This window comes from Thalia democratica, chromosome 2 (assembly GCF_965202585.1).
Source record: "Thalia democratica chromosome 2, ktThaDemo2.hap1.1, whole genome shotgun sequence".
In the NCBI taxonomy this organism is placed as follows: domain Eukaryota; kingdom Metazoa; phylum Chordata; class Thaliacea; order Salpida; family Salpidae; genus Thalia; species Thalia democratica.
Genome location: NC_139166.1, coordinates 65,653,355 through 65,678,837, shown reverse-complemented (window position 1 = coordinate 65,678,837; position 25,483 = coordinate 65,653,355). Strand labels below are relative to the sequence as shown.

At 25.2% G+C, this 25,483-nt stretch overlaps 1 protein-coding gene across 1 annotated transcript; it reads right to left on the bottom strand.

The window, feature by feature from the left end:
* Positions 1-20,174: 20,174 nt before the first annotated feature.
* On the bottom strand, positions 20,175-25,143 carry LOC145828866 (kelch-like protein 28). Its single transcript, XM_082936612.1, has 3 exons — positions 24,963-25,143; positions 20,803-21,567; positions 20,175-20,230 (listed from the first exon to the last, which is right to left on the bottom strand). Exons 1-3 carry the CDS (start codon positions 25,141-25,143, stop codon positions 20,175-20,177), a joined length of 1,002 nt encoding a protein of 333 aa, XP_082792738.1.
* Positions 25,144-25,483: the final 340 nt, after the last annotated feature.

Here is a 25,483-nt window from a genome sequence, read left to right as displayed (position 1 = left end):
GTTTACGATCACGCCGCCGATGAATGGTCAATGACGTCACCCATGAACGAAGCAAGAACCAATCACAGCATGGTTGCGGTGAGGAACAAGCTGTTCGTGATCGGAGGAGAAACGCGTGAAGTTTTTGATTCTATTTCCGGAAAATTTGCGACTTTAAGTGAGAAAGCACCGATGTTCGATTCAAGCAAAAGCGTTCAGATTGGAAGCAAAGTTGTTTTGTTCCAAGGTTACTCAACTGTTGCTTATATTTACGACACGGATAAAGATAAACTGAAGACTGTGGAATGCGAAGTAACGAGTCGGATTCAAGATTACTGCTGTGTTAGAGTACCAAAACTTTAAACTTGTTAATTTCAATACTGTTTAAACTTCTTACTTGTGTTTATTCAATAAAGTTAACTTAGTTGTTACATAAATTTGATATCAGCAATGTTAACTTTTCAAGAATTTAATTTTTTTTGAACAAACTAAAGTTTTGTATTTATTTCTCTGAAATAATTATTTTCGTGTACAATTTTCTGAATTTTTGATTATTTTTTGTACTCTCAACATAAACAAATTAATATAAGTTAAAACACAAGAAGAACCAAAAAGTGTAGTTATTTGATAGATCTATTATGTTAATAAGAATTAAAAACGTTTACTTTTACTTACGTACGCTTTAATAAAAACTTTAAAACTGTATTAACTTTACTAAAGTTAACAGTACAAGTTATTTAGAAAACATTATTTTTTCAGTCTTTTGAAGAAAAAAAAAAGACAATTACCTTTTCTGTAAATAAGGTATTTTTAACTATCCATGTCGGTTTAAAATGAAACCTATGATTTTCTTTTAAACTAAGATAAAACAACGTTATCTGTAAAGCCAATGAATAATGATTCTAGATAAACACATGTTTTACATAAAAATTGCAGCTATATATCTAAGCCTATACGTGTAAGTGTATCTAAGTTTACCTATTTAAGTCATGATGTAATCAATTACCACACAATGGCATCTAAGTTGAAGTTATTCTATGCATAAGTCTAAAACAGTACGAACTCCGTATAATGATCATAGAGATGTAACAGTAAAAACTTATTTTTAACAGTGTACTTACACTGCACTTTTTCAGAAGAGATAAAGAAATTATCAGGATGTTAACCTTTAATTTTAACAAAATTAGTTCTATTTGTTTTTTGTTTAAAGATTAAGTTTATATATATTCAATTTAGCAAGTTCATAACACTAAATATTTTCTTTTACGTCCAAGTACTAACATAAACATATTTGAAACTATACTGTAAATAAGTGAATACTTGAAAGAACATAAATTTAAAACAATAATTTAAAAAAAAAAAAAAAAATTGTGATTTAAGTATAGCAGGTATTAAAAATTTGACATTCTTTGTATTTAAACAATAATAATTATGTCAGCGCTTCATTTTCACTAACTAGTCTTAAATGTATTGTTGCTTTTTATAGCTCATACAACTAGCTAATTAGACTTAACTTATTTTATAAAACCTTTAAGCTCCAAATTACTTCGGTGTAACAAATTTTTTGTAGAAGTTTTTTAGTTTATCTATGCAGTTACTGCATCAAACTAAATACATACACAAATTTGAGATGCTTAAGTTTATTTATTCGCTATAAAGACTAAAAAAGATTATATTTTAAAGAAAAAGTTACAAAAAACAACCAATTTAAACTTTAAGCAGCTTAAAATTAACTAAAAGTATGGCACAGTATAAAGGTAAAAATGTTTACATAAACATTAATTTTAATTTGTTGTATTTTATTAAAGTCTTAAATATAATTTAAGTGCTTTACTGTTTTTTAATTATTTTTAGAACTTATCTTGTTTAAAATGTTTAAGGTTTTTTGACTTATTCACAAAAAATTACTTTCTGCACAGTAAATGTGATGAAATTTAATATTAATAACGTGATTTAGACTGTTAGCATAATTAAATAGTTTAACTTTTTTTCTTTGTTGAAGCACTTGTTTTGTTACTGCTTAACCATTTATGTATGATGCTAGTCGCAACAATACAAATTCTGTACAGGCATTAAAACGTACAAGACGTTAAGTATATTTATTTTTTACTTCTTTATAAAGTACACTGTTTTTCTTGGAATTGTTATCGGGGCAGCAGTAACCGCAAATTTTATTTTCACCAAGTGCAAGAAAAAATGCGCTCATCCGAAAAGAACCTCGACAACGAAGCAAGTTGTTCAAAAGAAACAAATTCCAACATAAAAACATTTGTCTGAATATCGAGTACACAATAAAACTTTTTTAATCGGAAAAAAATCCAAAAAACTTTAAAAATTACACCCGAACGGAAGTCTTGAAAGCATTTTGAGCGACGGACTTTACGAAATTCCGTTAAACTGCACTAAAGACAGATTGTTGTGAAAAAAAATCATCCAAAATAAGTTGTGACGTCATAGAGAGTGATCTGGATGAGGTTCAGTAGAAAATATTTGTGACGTCTGATGATCATATATACGATGAAATTCCAAAAACTTACAACTTTCAAATAATAATTGTTTGAATTTATATTTGAAAGCTTCTAAAGTGCTGTTTTAAAATTTTGTACTTGATTATACTTATATGTTTTTATTCAATTGATTAAAGACTATAATTTATTGTCAAAGGTTGTTAAGTACAAAAAAAGTTTTATAGATATTTCTTTAAGATGATAGAAAATTTAAAATTCTTATTCAGATCATTAATAATAAATTTATAATTTTTTTTTTGTCAAACGTGCATTAAACTCGCCGAATTTTTAGTTAAAAACTAAATTTGTGTTGTATATATAACTACATGATTTATAAAACATAAAATTAATATAGGATTTATTAAGATCATCAGTTGAAGTATTTAAATTTCCATGGTTATATATGTAAAAATTTTATTAACAAAATTAAAAAATACTGACATTACCTGGTTACTACATGTCACTACAGTTATAAATATAGTAACATGTAGTTTCTAGGGGTAGGTGTCAGAAACGCACAGCGTCACTTTGGCACGAGGTGACACTTTGGTACGGCGTTACCTAAGCACGGAGTGACACTTTGGCACGGCGTTACTTTAGCACGGAGTGACATTTTTCCACGTAATAATTTTAAATCTTTTAATTATCTAAAATAATTAACCTAACGAGCAAATAATTTTAAAAATAAGCTCTAACAGTTATAAAAATATCGTCTTAAACATGTTTATCAATAAAGTTTTTATTATGGGCTTAAAATGAATTTAAAAAAAAAATTAATCTTTATATATCTCAATTTTTATTTAAAACTTACACTTAAAGTTTAGTCTTATTAAAATCAGTTGAATCATTAATTTTTTTTTAATAGTCCTAGAGCTTGTATTTATTGTTAGCTTTATTAAAACAGTTTTATGACGAAAAATTAAAAATTAAGTATCAAAACATTTACATCTAAAATTAAATAGTAAAACAAGTTAATAAAGTACTAAAATTTACTTTTGTTTTAGTTTTAACTCAAGCTTAATCTTGTAACTCATTTAAAGCATTTTAACTTTTAGTTGACAAGTTGCTTAGTTCGTTTTTAAATTTTTAAACAATACAGTACCTAATGCGATTTAAACCGTGCTAAAGTGTCACTCAGGGCTAAAGTGTCACCTGTGCTTTTCTGACCCGTTCTCGCTTTTAGGTAGTGTCTTTTTCTATCGAAAAAAAAAACAATATATCAGGGGCGTGTTTTTACTGGTTTCCTGTTTCCTGTGAACTCCTTGAAAAAAAAGAAAAGAAAAAAGAAAAAAAAAATCCTAGAATATCACTAAAAACGTTGTTTATTGACTTTGTTTTGGTTATTTGAGAAACTTTGAATAATGAATGTTTAATTTATAACACTGAAAGATTTAAAAGTTTCATTAACAAAAAATGCTTAAATAGATATTAAGTAAGATTTTTATTGTGACGTCATAATAGGTAAAACTTTTAAAGCAGCATTTTTTTTCTAGAAAACTTTTTACTAAGATGCTCTTAGTTCCCATTATAAATTTTTACTTAGTGTAAATAACTTTTGATTAAGTATTGTTTTTGAACTAGTAAATTTGTTTTGGTAATTAGATAAGCTTTGAATAATAAAGGTTTAATTTATAACACTGAAAGATTAAAAAGTTTCCTTAACAAAAAATGCTCGTTTTTGCCCAGCAGAAAAAGATTTTAAATAAAATTTTAATTGTGTCGTCATAATAGGTAAAAGTTTTAAAGTAGCATTTTTTTCTAAGAAACTTTTTACTAAGATGCTCTTAGTTCCCACTATAATTTGCTACTTATTGTAAATAAATTTTGATACAGTATAGTTTTTGAAGTAGTTAGTACTATTCTACTTAAAAAATGTCTAATATAATCACTTAAGTTTTATTTTACCAAGTTGGTTGTATATAATAATGTTTTGTGAAGCTTTTGTACTTTAAAGTTTTTTTTTTTGTGTGTCAACCAACTGGGTTTAAAACTTGAAAAGTTCAATTTAGAGAGTTTTATAAATTATTTTTAGACCATTTTTTCTTTTATGATTTAATGGTATTTTGATACATTTTTTATTTAATTTGTTTTGTTTTTGTTCACTGTTGGCCACACAGTTGGTTCTTGATTTTGGAGTTTTTTAACTCAAAGAGATTTCAAAATCATTATTAGAATTCCTGCACCATTAGGCAAACATTTAATTATGATTTAAAAATATTTTAGTTTTGTTGTAAAAGTCTAATTATTTTTTGTAGTTACTTAGGATGATGTCGCAGCAATATCAAGCTGAAATTATATCGTGTTTAATATGTTTTTGAACCATAGATAATATTAATTTAAATCCGTAACATGATTGATCTAAAAATTTTTTTCGTCTTAAACAAGCTATATAAATACATAATTGAACTTAAATTCATTTGTTATAAACTTAAATACTTAATTAATTTTATTTTACAGTATATTTATTCTTTCAAAAATTTATTTTGCAAACTAAGTTTCGGTCAAAGACCTCGTCAGTGCTTAAATAAATCTAAATTATATAAATTATCTAAATTAGTGACTTTAAAAACTATAAAGAGAACGGAACAGAATTATCGAAGTATATATGGAAGCTTAAAAATAAGTAATATTGAATACAAAATAGATTGGGAAATTATTCACCACATTGGCAAAGCAAAAAACCCACAAAGCATTTAGATTTGTTTAAGCACTGACGAAGTCTTTGACCGAAACTTAGTTTGCAAAATAAATTTTTGAAAGAATAAATATATTACTTCTCCTCCAGCAGTTGAGATCTCTCTATTTGTTTTCTTAAAACCAAAACTTATATTATTTTACAGTATAGTAATTTATATAAGTTATTGTATCATTTGCTTTATTTCAAAAATACAAGCAATTAAATATATAAGTTATATTGGTTTATGATAAATAATTTTTATTTATATATTTATAAAATATATTTTTAGGCCCTTAATTATGGTAAAAAACAACATTGAATTTAATATAATTTTAGCTTGATATTGGTCCAACATCATCCTAGGTAATTACCCATTTTTTTAGTGAAATTTCAATTAATATAGATTTAATTACTTAAAAAAATGTTTCTATTATAAATATAATTTTTCCAGTGTGGGCTACCGATGTTGGTGGCCCAACATTTAAAGCCTCAATTGGGTCAGGTTGACTTTATGTGGGCAGATTGTCAACCTGACCTTTTTGTTCATACTTTTCCTGCAATCGGGGTGACCTTCTAAAAGGCTTATTTTCAGGACCCGCTGCAGGCACTTTATCAGCAATACTATCTAAGCTGGACATAGTACTATAACTAATTTATAAGTGCTTATTTGTAATTATCAGTTGACCATATATATATAAACACTTAATGCTACTCTAGGCTACTTTATATAAATCAGACAGACAGTTTTGAGTGATGAATCTTTTATATCAAACAAAACAAGAAATACTAGCATATACAAAAATATAAATTACTATGCGAACTTTTTAAAAAAACTACAAGCTATTTAAATCTATTTAAAAGACTTTAAACAAAAACTAAAAATTAAATAAAACTTTAAGTAAACAAGAAACTGTAAAAGAATAAAATATTAAATATAAACCTGGCTTAAATATTTAAACAATTAAATACCAGTTGAAATATTCACTTTTAAAACAATACTAACAATAAACATTCACAAATCAGTTCAAGATAGTTGTTGCTTCCAGCTGCACACCAAAACTAACCAACTGCTTACAAATAAACTGCCTGTCATGTTCTGATGTTTAGTTGCATCAGAATTAGTTTGAAACACGTCAGATGATTCTCATTGGCTAGTGCAATGAAGCGTATCTAATTCAAAATATTCTCTGAGCTCAACTTTGAATAATGAATAATGCACGTGTTCATTACACCAGCACTTTTAGTTTTAATTTATCTAAAACTAATACAGTATAATAAATAAAAATATATAATATTTTTCCATTACTACTTATATGTTTTTTTGTTTCTAAGCAGAAAAAAGCATTTCAAACACAGAGTTTTTCGGCTAAATATTGCGTACTTAACTGGCAGTGCATACCTAAGAGCTGCGTACTTAAGCGGGAAATTAAGAACAAAAAAAGTTGTGAACCCCCTTTGAAAAAAGTCTGGACACGCCCCTGCAATATATTGATATGCTTGATTTACAGAAATAGTTTTTCTGTGACTTTCGTGTTAAGTAGGTTTCATAACTCTCATGTTATTAAAAAATACAAAAACAACAAAATATTAAATAGTAAAACAAGTTAAGTGTTTAATAAACACTATAGAGAATAAGTAGCAGAATTTAATTCATATTTCTTCTTTATAAAACAAGAGACTACACTTACAAGTAAATGTTTAACAATTTCGATTAGTTAAATTCTTATCACACTGTAAAATTAAACTAACATACATTTTATACTTTTAAAATTTAATTTTATATATGTTGTACTAGTTCACGATTGTTCTCTTTAAATATTTGTACAGAGTAAAATTCAAAAAAATTATTCATAACTTTATGTTACGTTTTCTGGGACACTAATATTAAAATGTTAAATTTGTCAATGTTTAAAATAATGTTGTACTAAGAATAACAAAGTTTAAAAATAGACAAAAATGTTATTTATTTTACTTGTAGTGAAATAATTACATTTACTTGTGACAGCATGTAATAAAATTAGAAAATAAAAATATTAAAAAAGTCTAGTATTTTAAATTATAATAGTTGAATTTAATAGACTTATTAAAGGAAATTTATAAACGTTCTATAGTTTATTTTTATGTTTACATGTTTAACTTTAAAAGCAATGTCAAATCTAAGGATTTATTTAAAAGAAAGTTATTGTTATACAAAAGTAAAAATCATTAAAACTACTTCATATTTCAAAGATACATATTTTGAAGAAGCTAGTTTTTTAATATAAAACAAGTAGTTAAACTAAATCTTTAAAATGCTTTTAAGATAAAGGTTAAATTATTAAAACAACTAGTAATATATGGTATTGTAACAACTATCAAAAAAAAGTATAAAATATTATCGTTTAAGATTTTTTTCTTCTTACAAATATTAAATTTTTATTAAAAAAATGTTTATAAGTAAACTGACGATTGTATCTCTTAACTTAAAATTATGAGTTTCGTCTAAAGTTATATAAAGAGAATGTTAAACTTGTAAAATAAAAACCTATTTTAAATATTTCATAAAAAACTAAAAAGATAAGACTTCGAAAATTCAAAAACTAACTTTTAATTAGCATTGTTATCAAACACTGTTTCATACTTACTTAAAAAAAAGATAAAAACTAACACATACTTGTCAAATACAAAACTTAAAGTTTCAAAAACTAAAACCTCAAAAATATCATAAGTATAGTGTATTTAGTACATTAGGGTACTAAATATAATTTTTTTAACAAATGTTAAGAAAACTGTGCTTAACTTTTATAATTATTTTAAGAAATTCCTCTAACTATAAGCTCTGAAAAAGGTTAAAATTAAAATAAAGCTAAAAATGATATTACTGTAAAAAAGATACAGTATTTAGAATTTGTATTGTATTAGATTTGTCTACTAAATGATATTTTATTTTACAAGCTTTGTATATTTGATTTATTTGTTAAGAACACTTAAAATAACAAGTAGCATATAAACAGAAAATAAACTAAACTTGTTGCTCATCCAAAGGTTATGAATAACTTAAGACAGCTACAGATCTTTAAAAAGATACTGTAAAATATATGTTTAATTCCTAGAGTAAAATAGTAAATTGTTCAATAGTTTTTAAAATTTGATAAAAGCTAGTTTAATTGAACAAAATAAAGTCGAAAATAACATATAACCAAAGGATGATGATCAATTTAAAGATAAAATTATTTTTAAGATAGTTCATTATTAAAAAAAAGTTTAAAATCTATTGTTGTTACCAATGTTAAGTTTGATTAAAACAAAACAATATTTCAATATCAAACTTAAACAACTATTTTGAACACTGCAGATGATGAACACTGAAAGTAAAAAAAAATCAAATTAAAGAACAAAAATTATATTTTCTTCTTTTAAATAAATTAATAAATATTTTTTAAATATTAGCTAAAGTTGAAAATAGATTATTCCTTAACTATATTATAATATATAAGTGAGTTAGTAGAACATTCATAAATATAAAAAAAAGTTAAAATAATAGTTTTTTTACTTTTTCTCTTTTTTTATTTGTGCTTACATATGGAGTTTGAAGCTTTTAGTCAGAAAATGAAATATTTTTTAAAATACAGTTTTTCCTTTTGTTTTAAAGACTATTTATTTTTTAAAAAATAAAATTAAATTACTTTAAACATTCTTAGAAAAAACATCTTAATTAACATTTTACATGTAATGAAACCCTCAAAATTAAAATAAAGGGTATGTAGTGTAGTGATTTAATCAAGCTTTTTAAGATTATATGTTGTAAAAAAAAAGCTAACATTTTATCTAAATGCTTAAAATAGAGACAAAATTTAATATTCAATTTTAAGTTTGATTACGATTTTTTTCTGGAAACGATTAGACAACAAGTTAAATTTTTTAGTCTTGTACACATCAAACCTAAACAACGAGATGAAATTTAATTTATTGTTTGTTATTTTTAATAGATTTATCTACTTTTAATATCTTTTTTTTTGTTGAAACTAGAGCATTTAATTATTATAACGTCCACATAAAATTAAAGTCTTATAAAATTACTTAATGAGAAATTGTAAAATCAAGAAAACTTGTCATTAAATTTTTATATATTAGTACTTTTTTAAAACATCTAAAACTGTTAAATTCATACTTACAGAGTTTATTGATGACTTTAATAAAGTTCATATGTAAGATTTAATAAGAAGATAGTATGAATTTCAACAGAACACTAACGAAACTTGTTTGTCATAATACTTTTTTTTATAATTTAATTTTTTTTTTTACAACTCAATTACTATCATTATAATAATATAATTGAATAAGTCCTGATAAATTTTTTTTTTGCATTAAAACACAAGTAATATCAATTTTAATAATTATTTTAATAATTATGTGTTTACAGTTAAAGATAAACATGAGATAACAAGTTGTTTAAACACATAACATAACTATCTAATTATAAATCGAATTAATGATAGCTGACATCTTAATAAAACAATTGATTTGCAAAACACTTCTACTAAGTTTTTTATCAATTCAGCTTGAATATTTAATTTTTAATACTGTGTTTAAGTTTAACATTTGGTTGTTTATTTTGACATTACTGTGTAATGAAATAAAAATAGTTTAAAAAACCCAAGTAGTTTAATTTTTTAGGTATTGTGTTAATAAATACCTATAGGTTTTTATTATATATAATTAAACTAAAATTTAATAAATAAATGAAAGGCTGTCAGCAAAGTTTTGTTTTCAATTTTTTTACGAAAGTCTTAACTTAAAATCCTAATGAAAAATTCAAAACAAACTCTATAAAATAATATTAATAATAGGTCGCTAATTTTGAAATGTAAAATGTTGAAAATGTAGATAAGTATTAATTCATCAGTCAATCATTTGTATTGACTGTTTTATTCTATTAGTGATATTGTAATATTCTATAAACTTAGTTATAAGTATTACAGTATAAATATTTCTTACTCAAAAAATATCCTGCAAACAAAGGTTCATAAATTAAAAGTAAATAACTAAACTGCAGTAATAATTAAACAGAGTATGAAATCAAAGTATTTAAAACCTGTGATGATAAACGGCAAAAAATGGATTCAAAGTGTAAAAATCAGGTTTGTTAAAGTTTAACTTTAACATCACGTATTTAGTTGAAATACTCATTTAGACAGCTATTAAAAAGTTTTATTGCTACAAGCATACTTAATTTGCCTTTAACACTTAAACAAGCTTTTAGTTTTATAACTAATTAAGCTTTTAAATACTTTTGAGGACTACTAACGTTAATTAGTCGATATAAGATTATTTTCAATGTTTATCTAATATCAATATTTTATTTTAAAATAAAGAATTAACCACTGACTTCTTTATTATATAGACACAATAAAATTAAAAATGTTAGCACCATGAATATTTATCTTATCAAACTAGCACAGACTAAATCAACTTTTAGAACGAAACAAACCAAAAAAAAAAAGAATGACGTGGAATACTTCAGCCCCTTTCCGCAGCTTATTTGTTACCGCAGCTACAGAGAACTTTGTTATTATCATCCGCAAATCGACTGGGAAACATTTAATTACAACGAGGGAGAATTTCGTGAAGGCTACGTCAACCCGTATTTTCAGAAGTTGAACCAAGATAGCACTTGGACTAATGAAATGGAAAAAGATATGCACAACAGACTGCAAAAAAGAATTGAACATCACATTAGAGATAGGGATAGTGCTCTTGAAAAAAAAAAGGAGAAGAGCTTTGTTTTTGATGAGACAGAAGCTGACTCTATGTGGGAGCTTTTTTACCATAAAGGTGGTAAATTTGAAGGCAAATTTCCTGTTAAAAGAAACTTTGAAGCGAGTGCTTACAACGAAACATCACAGCAATCTTCAAGCTCTCAAGCTTCTTCAGCACATCCAAAGAGTTCGGAGCAACAGTCTAGGTCGGAAACTTTAGAGCAAGAGTCTGGGTCAAAAGCTTCAAAGTCTTTAGAGCAAGAGATTGAGTTGGAAGGTTCAAAGTCTTTAGAGAAAGTATCTGGGTCGGAAGCTATACCGGGGTCTTTGGATTCTCCTTTGTTAGAAAATCTATGTTATATAAATGCCGGCTTGCAAGTTCTCACTCACACTGCGCCGCTTTCAGATTTCATCCTTCAGCATGAACCAGATCAATGTGAACGTTTGCCTCAATTTTGCCTTCTCTGTGCAATGCACGATCATTTGAAACATGTCAAGGAAAGTCCGAATAGAGCGCCAAAAATTATCAAGAATTTAAACGAAATACGTGAAAAAATCCCAATTGTCAACGCTGAATGCTATCATGAATTTTATGAAACCTTGATAAAAAAAATTTGGGAGGGTTGTTCGAATAGGTTGTCCTATCTTATGATAAATCAAATTATACTACTAAGTTATGTTGAAAATACTATTTGCAATAGATTTGATACACTCACAGTAAGTAAAATTATAGATCCTCAATGTTCATTCATAGTTATTGCAGAAGACATTGCGGAAAATGAAAACCTTCAAGATGCTTTAAATCGTACTTTTGATGAACCCAAACGTACGCATGCTTGTAAATTTTGTAGAAATCCGACGACCGCTTCCGTAAAAGAATTCGGTAACGACCCTAAAAAAATAATATTTGTCGACATAGCCAGGCCTGTTGACGGCAACGGTAATTTTGTTGAAAAGGTTGTCAGTTGCAACAAAACTTTAGATGCGAGGCCGCTCATGGCTGGAAACGAAGATGGCGGTCCTGTGCCGTACTCTTTGTACGCTGCGATTCTGCACAAAGGCAGCAACATAAAAGATGATGAGTACGTCGCATACGCGAAGCTGTCTGGTGACACGTGGCACTGTTTGAACGACGACGGGGAAAACCCCTCCGACGTGGATCAGCTTCGAATAGACGAGAAAGCTAGCTGTCTGTTTTACGAGAAAGTTGATTCGGACCAGCTTGGGCGCAGGTAAGTTATTAGATAAGCAAGGTTTGTGCTGAACTGTGTTCATCAACAATTCTTGTCTTTTGGTCTGAAGCTCTGCTCATTTTTTATTAGAAATTAAGTTTTCGTTTAACTTTTAAACTAATTTCCGTTTGTTTTATAAAATATTTTGTTCTTTTGCTGTATAAATTGTATATGTAATAAAATCTAAATAAGTTGTAGTCTGTTTTATCTGTTCAATATTTTTTGTTTGAAGCATAATTTTTAGAAGTTAGCTGATCAGACTCATTTTAGTTTAATATTTAGTGTAGACCATATAACTCATTAAACACAATGTTTAAATGGTAGCAGAGCGATAATGACCGGCCGCCTAGCTTTAAGTTTCAGTGAAATCTGACCCGCGGATAAAAGTATATTTTACATTTTAAAACAGCTATCTTTGAATAAGACTATAAAATTTCAATTTTAGAAACTGAAAATTTACTTCCAAATTGTATAATGTTTTTGATCATGTTTTTAGGTTGAATATATTGTTTAATATGAATTTTATTTGTTTAAAAAAAGAATTAATTTAACTAGTATAAAGTATTGGGTTGTATTAAAACAAATTCCTGCATGGTTTTAGCTTGATATACTCTTTAAAACTCTTCAAGCTTTAAAGTAAGTTCCACTATATAGCTTTTTATTAACTGAACACAATATGTCACTTATAAAATCTAGTGAAGAGTAGAACATTCAATTAAAATTTTTAGCAGTAAAATGATTTTTTTAAACTTTAGATGCTTTATTTATTGTAAAGCTGTTAAGATGATTAGTAACTGTAGAAAAAAGGCCGAAAAATAAAATTAAATTTTTTAAACATTTTCTTACGCACAACAAAAGGTATTACATGCATACAAACTGTTCGCAATGTACACTGACTTGAAATTGTTTGCATAAGATTAATTTTGTTAATATTAATTAAACTCAGGCCACTAATTATCAAAACATTATAAAAAACTAAGAATTTTCAGTTTAACTTTGTTCTAGTTTAAGCATCTATTAAATTTATTCGATTTTATGATTCAATTCAGGTAAAAATGATGTTTGCTAAAAAAAAAAAGTTTTTAAAAATTACAGTAAGCTTTTTTTTAATCAAATATATCGTTGTTTTTAAATTAAAGTAAAACTGATGTTTTTAATAAAAGTATTTTTGGAACTGTTGTTTTAAACGAATTTACAAGTATACTGCACTGTCTTTAAAGACAGACTGAAGTATTATAGAAATAAATGTTTTTAGTTTTAGCTAACACTAAAAGCAAGAGCTAGATAACATTCTGCTATAAACAAATTGTTTGCAGTTTTTATTAAGCTTCTTCATTTTAGGCTACGCATATATCTTTTTTAAACAAATTTAAAAAGTAGCTTAAAAACAATGAGTTATGTTTATTTTATTATTGTATTACCAAATTAGTTTTAACAACTCACTAAAACATTTGTATATGTTGAATTTTTATGTTTTTTTTTTAAATCGACGATGCTAATAAATATTATGTTTTATATATTAAACAGAACTTCTATATTATAACAATTTTTAACTTCATTTATAATTTATCGGTTTGTGCACATAAATAACTATTAGGTAATTTAATGTAAAGTTAGTTTTATATTGGTGGTTTATTTGAAAGACTAATAAACTTTAAAATGTTTTAAACGATTATAAATTAAAATAAAACTATATAACTGAAAAAAGATAAAGTGTTGTCCTAGCTCAATGCAACAAAACTTTTTATTGTTTTCCGACATGTTTATAGCACAATTTTACGTGTTTAGTTAAGTTGTTTTCTGTTTTAACAAGTTAATCTTTTAGTGCTACTTTGTGACTTGTTTTAAACATTTTCGAGCAACTTGTGCTCTAGTGACGTAGTATACAGACCCAATAAACGCTTGTATACACCTAGTATATAAAACTAAATGATAAGTTACACGAATGTGGAGCGTTTGTAACGAAGAGATTAATTTTAAAGTTGTGCTAGCGCGGCTGATTGTTTTTTAATACAACAAAATTAATAACCAAGGGTCTTTTGTAGTTAAAATTTACTATTTCGTTAAATTTAGCTTAACATTACTATTTAAGTTCAAATACTAGTTTTAAAACAATCATAAACAACATGTCGTATTCCATAAATATTTAGCTACAAAAAATAAACGATTTACTAACAAGGTTAACTCAACAAAAAATACTTTAGTATTAAAGTATATACATATGAAACAAAGTTAAAAGTTTATATATTTGACAACTAATTAAGTAATCTAAAAAAAATATTTTTTGTTTATGTTTTATTTACAAATGTTTTTGATAAATTTTCGGCACTTAGATTCATTTATAACTATTAAAATTTTAATTTTTAACGCCATCTTAAACTTAAAAAAATGCCTAAAGCTTAACTCCATATAATAAAGTTATAAATTATTTATAAAATGCTAAAATAAAAAAATTGAGGTGAAATGAGGTGTTTTTCGTTTAAACAAAATAATTTATAAAAAATAGTGCATGTGTTATGTTTGACTTAAAACTAACAAAGTTTTCTATATTTTCCTTTTTGTAGGTAAACATACAATACATACAAACTTAGAAACAAACAATACATACAGTAAAACGTTTATTTAAAATACAAAAAAAATTGATCAAACTTTTTATTAAAAAACACAACTTTGTTCATCTTAAGCTTACATTTTTTATGTGAGAATAGTTTCAAAGAAAATAGTTATTTGTTAAACAATTGATAATATAACATTTAGTGTTATTCAAATTAGAATTTCACAGCCAGTAAACTGAGCAAAATATTTGCTTTTAATTAAAAATGATTATATACTAGGAATATGACAACACTTCTCTATAAAATTTGTTAAATAATTAACAATAAGAAAAAAAAATTTGATTTAAATGCTTGTAGTTTTATATATTTCACTTCAATAATAAAAATTGTTTTTATTTTAGTAAAGACTTTAAGTGTACTTTTGAAAAAAGTTTCTATTAAATTTTGACAGTTTTTCTTTGCATTAGCAGTATTGTATGTAACAAACTATAAATTCTTTAAAATATAAATTATTAAAAATACAAACATTTTAAAAACAATAATTGAAAAGACTACAAGTGTAGATTAATAAAATAAACTGAGCTAAGATTTTTCAATTATTAAAGCTATACTAATACCAAGTACGAATAAATAATTAGGATTAAAAAATAAATTATGTTTAGTAAAATTGGAATTTAAAGTTTATCAAATCTATTTATTTTTAGCTCAAATATGATTTAGATATTAAATTTAAAAACCAGAATTAAAGATTCCTAATACACCTTAGAATTACAAAAATATAAATATAATCCTAATACAATAAATATGTTAAGTGTTTTTAGCGTTTGTAGTTTTTCTTAAATGAACTTCCAAACTCGATTTTGTATTTATTAGACCGTATTTAAAAATTAGAAGTTGAGTATCGAAAAAAAAAAACATATCTACCTTGTTTCAAAATATGCAATAAATCAAACTTTTGTAATAACTTTCAAAGCTATAACAAAAGCTGTAAAACTATTTTATAGCTTGTTTTTCAAGCTATAAAACTTTCAAGCTTTTTTTCGAATACAATTTTATAGATTGTTTTCATATAAAACTTCTGAAAATTCAAATATACTTATACATGATTTGTTTTTTTCGTATATTTTCAGCTTGACAAACTTCTGCTTAACAAACTAGTTCAATAAATGATACGGAAAAAATTTTGCATCAGTAGTTTGTTTTTATGACGTAAACATTTCTTTCTATTTACAAAAAATTGTTGAAAGATATAATAAATAATGAACTATGAGGTTACATAACAATAATAATACTTTATTAATTTGTATTGATGTATGCTGTACTTTTTTTTTAAACTATTATACAAAATAAAAAAGTTTAGGCACTTGTTGATAACTTTAAAGTTTTATTATAGATATGAATTAATAAGTCAAGTTCATAAAATAAACAGTTAAAACAAAATAAACATGGAAAACATATAGATGTGACTGTTTTTTAATATTATATATAATTTAATTTTTACTTTTGTCGGAAGAAATGGTAATTAGTTTTAAACTTTTAATACTTGTAAACACGCAAATTGTAACGTAAACCTTTTAAATCGATTGTATATAAGTATTATTAAGATATACAAAATATTTCAACTTTCAACACTGCAAAATGATATATATTCACAACAAATTCAAACAATAACTCAATCTTGCTGGTCTGTTTTAGCTTTTGTAAACAGAAATTTTTTTAATAAACAAACAAATATTTTTGATTTATTGGATATATTTCATTGTTTCTGAACAAACAAATATCAAATAAAAACAAAACAATTTAATTAAACACATATTTTTTTTCATTTACATATATAAGATTTAATTTTAAGATTTAAAATTGTTTAGTTTTCTGTATAAAAATTAATTTTAATGTGTAGAACTGTAGATGGACTTAATATCAGTTTATAAAACATTTTTGTTAAATAGTTCGGGTTACTATCAAGGCTTAAAAAAAATAAAAACTCAATAGGAAAAGAACAAAAAGTTAAGAATTTTAGTTTAGATTAGTTTTAAAATAACTTAGTCTTGTTCACTTTTATTTGTAGAAGGACAAAGGATTTTTAAACAAAAAATTGTTTTAAAATTTAATAACTTTCTCCAGTAACTAAGGTAGTTTTTTATAAAAAATGTCTTATTTTTATTTTATAATGCTTGATAAAGACTAATAGCTATCAGTTTGATACATGCTTATCAAAGTGGTCCTTAAACTTTGAGCCTTCTAATAACTTGTAACTTAAAAACTTAAACAAAAGTATAAGAACTTTGATTTTACGAATTTTATAAAACTTGAATTTTTAATTTCACATTTTAAGTAGCTAAACAGTATCTTTACCGTAACTTTATTCTAAAAAGCTAGTCTTTAAATCATAAATCAAATTTTAAACCAATCAGAGAAATTTTTTATTATTTTGATAATAAACTATTCAGAAAACTGGGACAAAATTTCTTAAAAACTAGTTGTCACCCTGACTCAGGCTACCAAGCTTGCTTTAGGATTTATCAAAAATAAGGGCCAGATTTTGTTTAAAAATAAATGAATTTAGCTGATTTGTAGTAACTTTAAAATTATCTGCTTTTCTCTTGTTTCTTTATAGTTTAATTGAACTTTAATTTGTTAATTTCTGCTTTAAGTTTCCACTCAATCATGCTGACCAAGATAATTTATGATATTTTTGAACTTTAAAATAACTTAGGCTGAATATCGTTCGTCTAAAATATTTTTACAAAACTCAGGCTAGTTATGTGCTTTTTTTTCAGACATGTTTTTTCAGCTTGAATGTTTTTATTTTCTAAACTTAACATTTAATCAATGACAGTTTAATCAAAACTTCGCCTGAAAACCTGGAATACTCAAAAAAATTTGCTTGAACAAAAATTAAAAACTCGGAATTTCGAACAAAAATCACTAAAAAGCTTGGAAAAACCTGGCAACTAAAAAAGTTACATGTAAAGTAATAAACTTCTAATTTGATTAAAAATTTATCACTTAAATTAACAACAATTTTTGTCATTAATATTTAACGCACTTTTGAAAGAAGCATTACATTATTTTTTCAATTTTTTAATACTATATAGGTAATTGTTTCACCTTAAATAAAACTTTATCTTTCACATCGACTAAAAAAATTGTTCATTTAGAAAACTCGGTTAGAATTTAGAAAAATCTAAATGTTGAAATATCATTTGGTATACCTGTGCTATTTATTTTTTCCCATATTTAGTTTTTTTGTTTGATATTTGATAAGTTCTGGCTGATTTCATGTATCTTAAAACGTTTTCTAGTTTCAACGAGTAAAATTGTTTATCAAAGTATTTATAAACTGATTTAATTTATTAAAATTTAAAAGCTTTTTGTTAAGAAAATGTAATAAATGTAATTTATTTAACCGATTACAATTACTTAATCGTTATAGTGTAATTAATGTTTATTTTAATTTCCGCAAAAATAGTTTAGACCCTAATTTTATGCTGCTTTTAATTTAGACCGAGAAAAATAATCTATTTACCCCTACTTTAAATTCATTAACTTTATCAAAGCAACAAAAACTATAAATAAAGTGCTCAGGTATTGCTGAACTACTATAAAGTGTTTTATGTTCTCAACTAACTCACCATTCATTGTATTATATTGCAGTTGGGAAGATTGTTTTTGTAAGTATCTATTTACTCGATTTACAGACTTTTACTTATTTTATCCAAGTGTGTTCGTTTACAAGAACAAAATAACTTATACACTAGGTTGTTATTATAACTAGTAAACATTTTATTTTTGATGTTAATTTTAAAACATTTATCGGTGCTTTTAATCACGAATCTTCAACAATTTTCAATCATTATCCTCAAACTATTTTTGGATAAAACAAACGGATAAGTAGATACAACGATTTTATGGTAAATTAAATTGAACAAATGTTTGATTTTTTTTTGCAATCCCACAACATGTAGTATCCAGTGGATATTCTTTTGTCACACTGGGTTTTACGTTTCTTAAACACAATGTTTTAATTATGTATTTTAAAATTTGTTTAGAGAACTATTATTTATATTGATGACAATGACAAACCATTTTTTAACTATGTGATAGATAATCTACAAATATGTATAAATTTACCTTTTTTGGTTTTGATATATCCTTTTAATTTTGGAATAAAAAAGGTTTCAAAGCTAGAAAAAAAAAGAAATTAATTAAAATCTGCTAAGTTAATATTCAATTATATAAAAGGCAAATACATATTAAACTAAAAATTTTATACGAGGCTTTTAAATTCAATTAAAACACTTTACATTGTGTTTTATTGAAATAGAATGTTAGTTTTATATCTTCCTGATCACTTTAATCACCTGTTCTGAACATTTAGTACATACACATTGTTTAAAATAAGTTTTCATTGTTAAAACTCATTGATATTTATACGGAGTTGCTACTGATGTAGACTTATACGTAGAATAACTTTGACTCAGATATTTTTCTTTATGAGATACTTGTTTACGTCTTGACGTATAACAGGCTTAGGTACGAAGATCAAATTGTTTTTCAAATTTAACAACATATGTTTTCCTAGGTACAATATTCATAGGCTTTACAAACAACTATTTTTATATTAGTTTAAATAAACCTTAATTTAAAAGGAAATCATGTGTTCTAAATAAAAGTAACTTAGTTAGTTTAAAAAACCTTGTATACAACAGTAGGTTTTTGTATTTTTGGAAAAGGCTGAAAAAATAAATGATTACTTGTACCGTTAAATAAAATTAACTTCGTATATTTTTAGCGGAATTCGTAGTTTTATTAAGATGGTGGTAAGTGTAAGCAAACTTGTTTTAATCAGTTTAAATGTAATATACCTTAAAAATGTCAAACAACTGTACTTCTATGTTCTATTCGTTTTTTTAATTTACAATAGTTTGTTTATGTTTGGACTACGAAAAAACAATCACAACTTAAAAACACGACAAAAATGACTTCAGAGAAATAAATGCAACACTTAAGTTGGTCCAAACAATTAAAAATTGTAGGAAGTTCACATTTTTAATATCAAAATTACGAAACAACTAAATCAACTTGAGTTGAAAAAAATAAAAAAAACGAAGGAAATTTAAACAATATTAAAATTAAGAAGTTTAAATTTTTGGTACTCTAACACAGCAGTAATCTTGAATCCGACTCGTTACTTCGCATTCCACAGTCTTCAGTTTATCTTTATCCGTGTCGTAAATGTAAGCAACAGTTGAGTAACCTTGGAACAAAACAACTTTGCTTCCAATCTGAACGCACTTGCTTGAATCGAACATCGGTGATTTCTCACTTAAAGTCGCAAACTTTCCGGAAATAGAATCAAAAACTTCACGCGTTTCTCCTCCGATCACGAACAGCTTGTTCCTCACCGCAACCATGCTGTGATTGGTTCTTGCTTCGTTCATGGGTGACGTCATTGACCATTCATCGGCGGCGTGATCGTAAACCTAAACCGTGTTAGTTTGAATGCGTCCGTCGAATCCTCCGCTGACAACTACTCTACCTTCAAGTTAAAATATTTAAATACTTTATATTTGTTGACATGTATATATACTTATAACTGTATTTAAGTTAAATTGTACATAAGTTGATTTCAAGTTAATCTAAATAAAATTGTTTAGCTTTTTTTTGAACGCCATAATGTGATTTTTTGTGATTCTTTAAAAACTTTGCTATGGACTTTATTTTGTTCTGATTAATTGTGTTAAACGTTAAAACTTAGTAAACAATACAAAAATTAGTTGTTTTTTTTGTATTATAAAGATATCTATATTTATATACATCCCAGATATAATTCTATAGAACTTAAAATACATAGTTTAACTAAAATTAGAAAAGTTATGTATAGAAGACTGAGCTAAATCAAAATGAGTTTTAAAAAATTTAATTTATAGTAAAGTATTGTGTACGATATGAAGCAAAGTTTTTTTTTAATTAAACATAAAAAATACTATTAGGCATATTAACAAGATATTATCAATTGACTTTCATAGAACCATAAAATATTTATTTATAATATAATTACTTTTAATATGTTATTTGTAAGCATTAACAAAAAAAACTATTGAAAAAAACCTTCGAATACTGCGCAAGCGGCTTCTTCTCTCGCTTCTTTCATCTTTTTCACTTCTTTCCACTCGCGCTTATCAGCATCGAACTGCAAACAAGAGTCAAATACCACTTCTTCTCCTTCACTTCCTCCCATCACGTATATTTTGTCGATGAATGCGCAGACGCAGTAGCAGCCACGTTTATCAGGCATATGGGAGACTACTTCGAATTCACCAGTGGCCAGCGAGTATTTTTCAATTGGTAATAATATATGGTAGTCGGGACTTACGCCTCCCAGAAAGAAAACGTCTCCCTTCAAGCAAACCGCTTGTGAGCCCCAACGTCTTATCACTTTCGACTTGAGGATTTTTAAATCATCCAGCACCATTGGATCAACTAGCTTTAGGTTGCAAAAAGGACTTGTATACATCATTTTCTCTGTTCCCCCACTAAACAATACGTTAAAGTTATTTTGAGCACAGTATCTGTTAGTAAAATACGAGGCAGATCTATCTGTAAAAAACGTATCTTTTTCGGCTGATATCTTTGTAATCAACGAGAGGCATTCTTTGTTCCCAAGGAACGAGGAATCTTTGTTTAAAACAAATTCAAGAGCTTTGTCCTTCAACAAGGGGAATCGAACTTTTAGTAGTAGATGTTTTGCCTGCCTGCTTCTTTCCGTTCTGTTGTGACTCACCCAACTGTCGGCCGCACCAAACACTTCCAACTCGGAACAAATATGTAGGTCGGAGCTCGACAATATTTTTGAAACGAGCTTGAAGTCTAACTCTAAGTAATTTTTTGTTTCAACGACAAGCGTAAAACACCTTGATACGTAGTTAAAGGCTGTTTCAAAAACGTCTTTGATTCTAAACCTATCAGCAACCGTTAAAATGAATAAAACATTTTCGGCAGTAATGTTTTTCTTGAGGTCACCGAACATTTTATACAATAGACTATAGTTTTTGATTGCCTGATCGTAGTGACCTGATAAAAAGTTATAAAAAATCAGATGAGTAAAAGATCTAGACAATAGATATTAAACGTCTGATAAATTGTTGTTTAAATTATTACTTTATCTAAATTATGCTGGAACTAATGTATAACTAACTTGTGTATCTTATTTTAAAATGTTGGTTTCATATTTTTTTCTATGTTTTTTAATAGCAGGAATTTCGATTATTTATTTCAAAGACAAAAGTTGTATTAGGTTCTTTTAAATTTTGTTTTAATTTATTAAATATTCTATCAGAAGTTTTTTAATTTTTTAAAGTTTTTATTTTGAAATTTTTATTTTAAAAAAGATATCTCAGTAAATAAATATATTTAAATTGTTACAGTCTACTTTTATTAACTGTATCATTTATTAATTTTTTTAGTTAAATTATTTGTTTCGTTAATATTTTATTGGAGTCTTTTTTGAAAAAGAACAGAAAAACAAGCATTTAATGTAAAACAAACACTGGTATATACAGTAACCTCTCGCATCTTTACGCACTCGTCACGTTACGCACTCTCGTTTAGTTACACATTTTAGAATTCTAAAAAATTCATAAAATTAAGTTTTTAACTTTTTTTAATATTGCACAAAAAAGGTTTATTGTATATTTTTAATTTAAAATGTGTTTTTAAATTTAACTTACCTCTGTTTTTCTTTAGACTTTGTAAATTTATGTTCCTTGAATAATTGATAAACATTTAATTATACCTCAGTATATCAGAAATTTTGTTAATAATAACAGATAAATTTTTATACTTTTGTTCAAAAGAAGAAATCCCATTACAGCACCAAATGCATATTTTTGTAAAAGGCTATAGAAACAAATTTTAATATAGACACTACATCATTTCTTAGTTGTAAACAAATGCTTAATTTTAAATTGAATTTGCTAAGTAGAATAGAATATAAATGTTAAGTATCAATTAAAGTCACATATAAATAAAGACAAAGATAAAATCTATTTATTATTAAAATAAGTAAAATTTTTCTACAAGTATTATTGTTTTATATAAATTTAAATCTTGTTTTTAATGTATGTATAGTTTTATCTATTGTTTTCATATTTTTAAATAAAGTAAACAAATTGTTAAAAGTGGGAAAGTCCCCAGTTTGTTTTAACTAGAAGCAATATCATAAAACAGCCATTATAGTAAGTATATTTGGTACCTCTCGTATCTTTACGATCTCTCGTATCTTTACGCACATTTTTTTGTGGACACAATGTGCGTAAATAAGCGAGAGGTTACTGTAAATGTATCGAACATTTTTCAATAAGCTTCAAGTCTTCAAATTCTGTTGATGATGTGAACAAGTTTTAATTGTTATTATATATATATATATATATATATATATATATATATATATATATATATATATATATATATATATATATATTTATATAATAACAATTTATATTGTTATTAGGTTCGAGGATACGCACAAAGCATTGAAACTAAGAAAACGATTTGAAAATTAACTGTTTTTTATATTATAAATAAATATATATATGTATATATATAATTATAAAAATATTTAGATAAAAAATTTCATAGCCAAAACTTAACTTCGTTCTAAACAAGCAACTAAAAATTAAAAAAATATAAATTAGTGACTATGACATTAATTTTTTAATAGTTATTGAATATTAGTGGAACATTTTTATGTGTTCACAAAACTATATGAATTCACTCCTCTTGTTTGAGCAACTACGCATGCATAACAGCAGTTGATTCTTTTAATCACTGCCTATACACAGGGTTAAAACTATCTTTTACATTCAAATTATTTCATGTTATATTCACTTATTTGCAGTTTGTGATTTTTAGTTCTGGATTGAAAGGTAGTTAATAATAGCACTATAATTTGTTCTCTAAAAATTTTGTATTTTTCATTGTTATTTTTTTTTGTGTGAAATAAGCACAGTGCAACTTATTTAGAATAATAACAGCTAGGGGTTAAATCAAAAAGCTATAAGAAACAAACATGTTTTTTTTTAATATAACAGTCTGCAATAAACTGTTTAGAAGGCCTTCACGCGGACTCTGTGGAAAGTAATTTAGTTTATCTATTTTATTTCTATGTACATATATGTTATATGTATTAATAGTTTTTTTACAGTTCTGGTCAATAGCGATCGACAGGTTAAATTGAAGCTAAATATATATCTTATTACATAATCAACAAAAGACTTATACGGATGCTTCGTATATGAGATAAAGTTATTCCATATATTCCTCAGTAAAGATAAAATACTTCGTTATTACTACTTTATAATATTTATTAAATTTTTAAATTCTAAATTTCTGTTATAAATTTTGATAAACTTTACCTTTTTTGAGAATAACAATGGAAAATTTATCTCATATACGAAACGGTCGTATAAATCTACTGTTAGTTATATAATAAAATAATTATATAATAAATAATAAACAATAGTTGTTACAACTGTTTCATATACTACAATTTTCTACTTATTACAATCCTTAGTGAAGCTTTAGTTTCTTTATAATGAAACTATTAGACATTGTGAAATTAAATATTTAGCTTTAGTTTGACTTGTCAAGCATTGTTGACCAAATTTTTTAATAATATTTTAATTAAATATATGAATACATACTTTTATATTTATTTAAAATATTTTTAAAAGTTTTAGTTAACAGTGTTTGAAAAGTTATATATATATATATACATAGAAAATAATGTGATTATATAAACTAAATCATCTTCGCGAGAACCAAACTGAAGGGAATTTATAAAACCTACTGAGAAAACTTGTATTTAAATATAACAGAAAATATAAAAATTAATGTTTAAATGTTGGAATCAGGCATCAAAATCTGAGCCACTTAAACAGGAAAAACAAGAAAAAAAAACAAAAATAAATCTGTTTTTAATCATCAGCTATTGATTTGAAATATATGTTTAAGTTATAATTCCTTGAAAATTAAAAAAAAAAGTTTAATTTAAAACTATAAAATTATGTTTACGAAACTTTAATATAAAAAAATTGAAGTACATAAAAACACATTTAATGTTATGAAGTAAAAAATCAGAAGAGTTAAACAAAAAAAATATTTAGAAACATATTATATAATATATTTATAATTAACTTTAAACAGTGTTTTTTAAAATAATTTTTTAAAAGAAGAAAAACTGTTTATTAAAATCATTAAATAATTAATACCTTCTTCAGATATATGGCTGAGAGCAACAATTGTCTTGTTTATTGAATCATCGTTTTTGCAGAAAAAAACAAATTTTAACTTTTCACAACAAGTACAATAACGTAAAAGGTCTTTTTGAAGTTTAATCTTTTTTCTATCTCTGTCAGTTTTTCCAATATCAGTTGATGCGTTTCCACTCATTACTATAGTACTTTTATCTGAAGATCATAAAAATATTTACATATAACTCCTAACTTTATATAATTATTTTAAAGTGTACATTAAATAATAAGAGTTTAAGTACTATAAGTCTAGATAATGGTTCGTTTAACTTATTGGTACTACTCATCATTTAAAAATCTTAGGCTGTTTAACTAGTACTTTATATTTACTAGATGCTATTTTAGTTTACTTTATACAAATTAGACAATACAGTTATGGTGATGTATTATATCTATTATATAAAAGAACCACAAACACTATAATAGGAAGACAATTTTAAAAAATTAATCACTTTATAAATAACTTAAAATAATTATAG

Excerpts from the sequence above, each read along its gene's own strand:
- LOC145828866 (XM_082936612.1), bottom strand. The coding sequence starts at position 25,143 with ATGAGTGGAAACGCATCAACTGATATTGGAAAAACTGACAGAGATAGA. Across the intron at positions 21,568-24,962 it reads CAGCCATATATCTGAAGAAG|AGTTAGACTTCAAGCTCGTT; the intron begins GTATTAATTATT and ends AAAATTACTTAG. Across the intron at positions 20,231-20,802 it reads CGCTTGCGCAGTATTCGAAG|GTAGAGTAGTTGTCAGCGGA; the intron begins GTTTTTTTCAAT and ends TTTAACTTGAAG.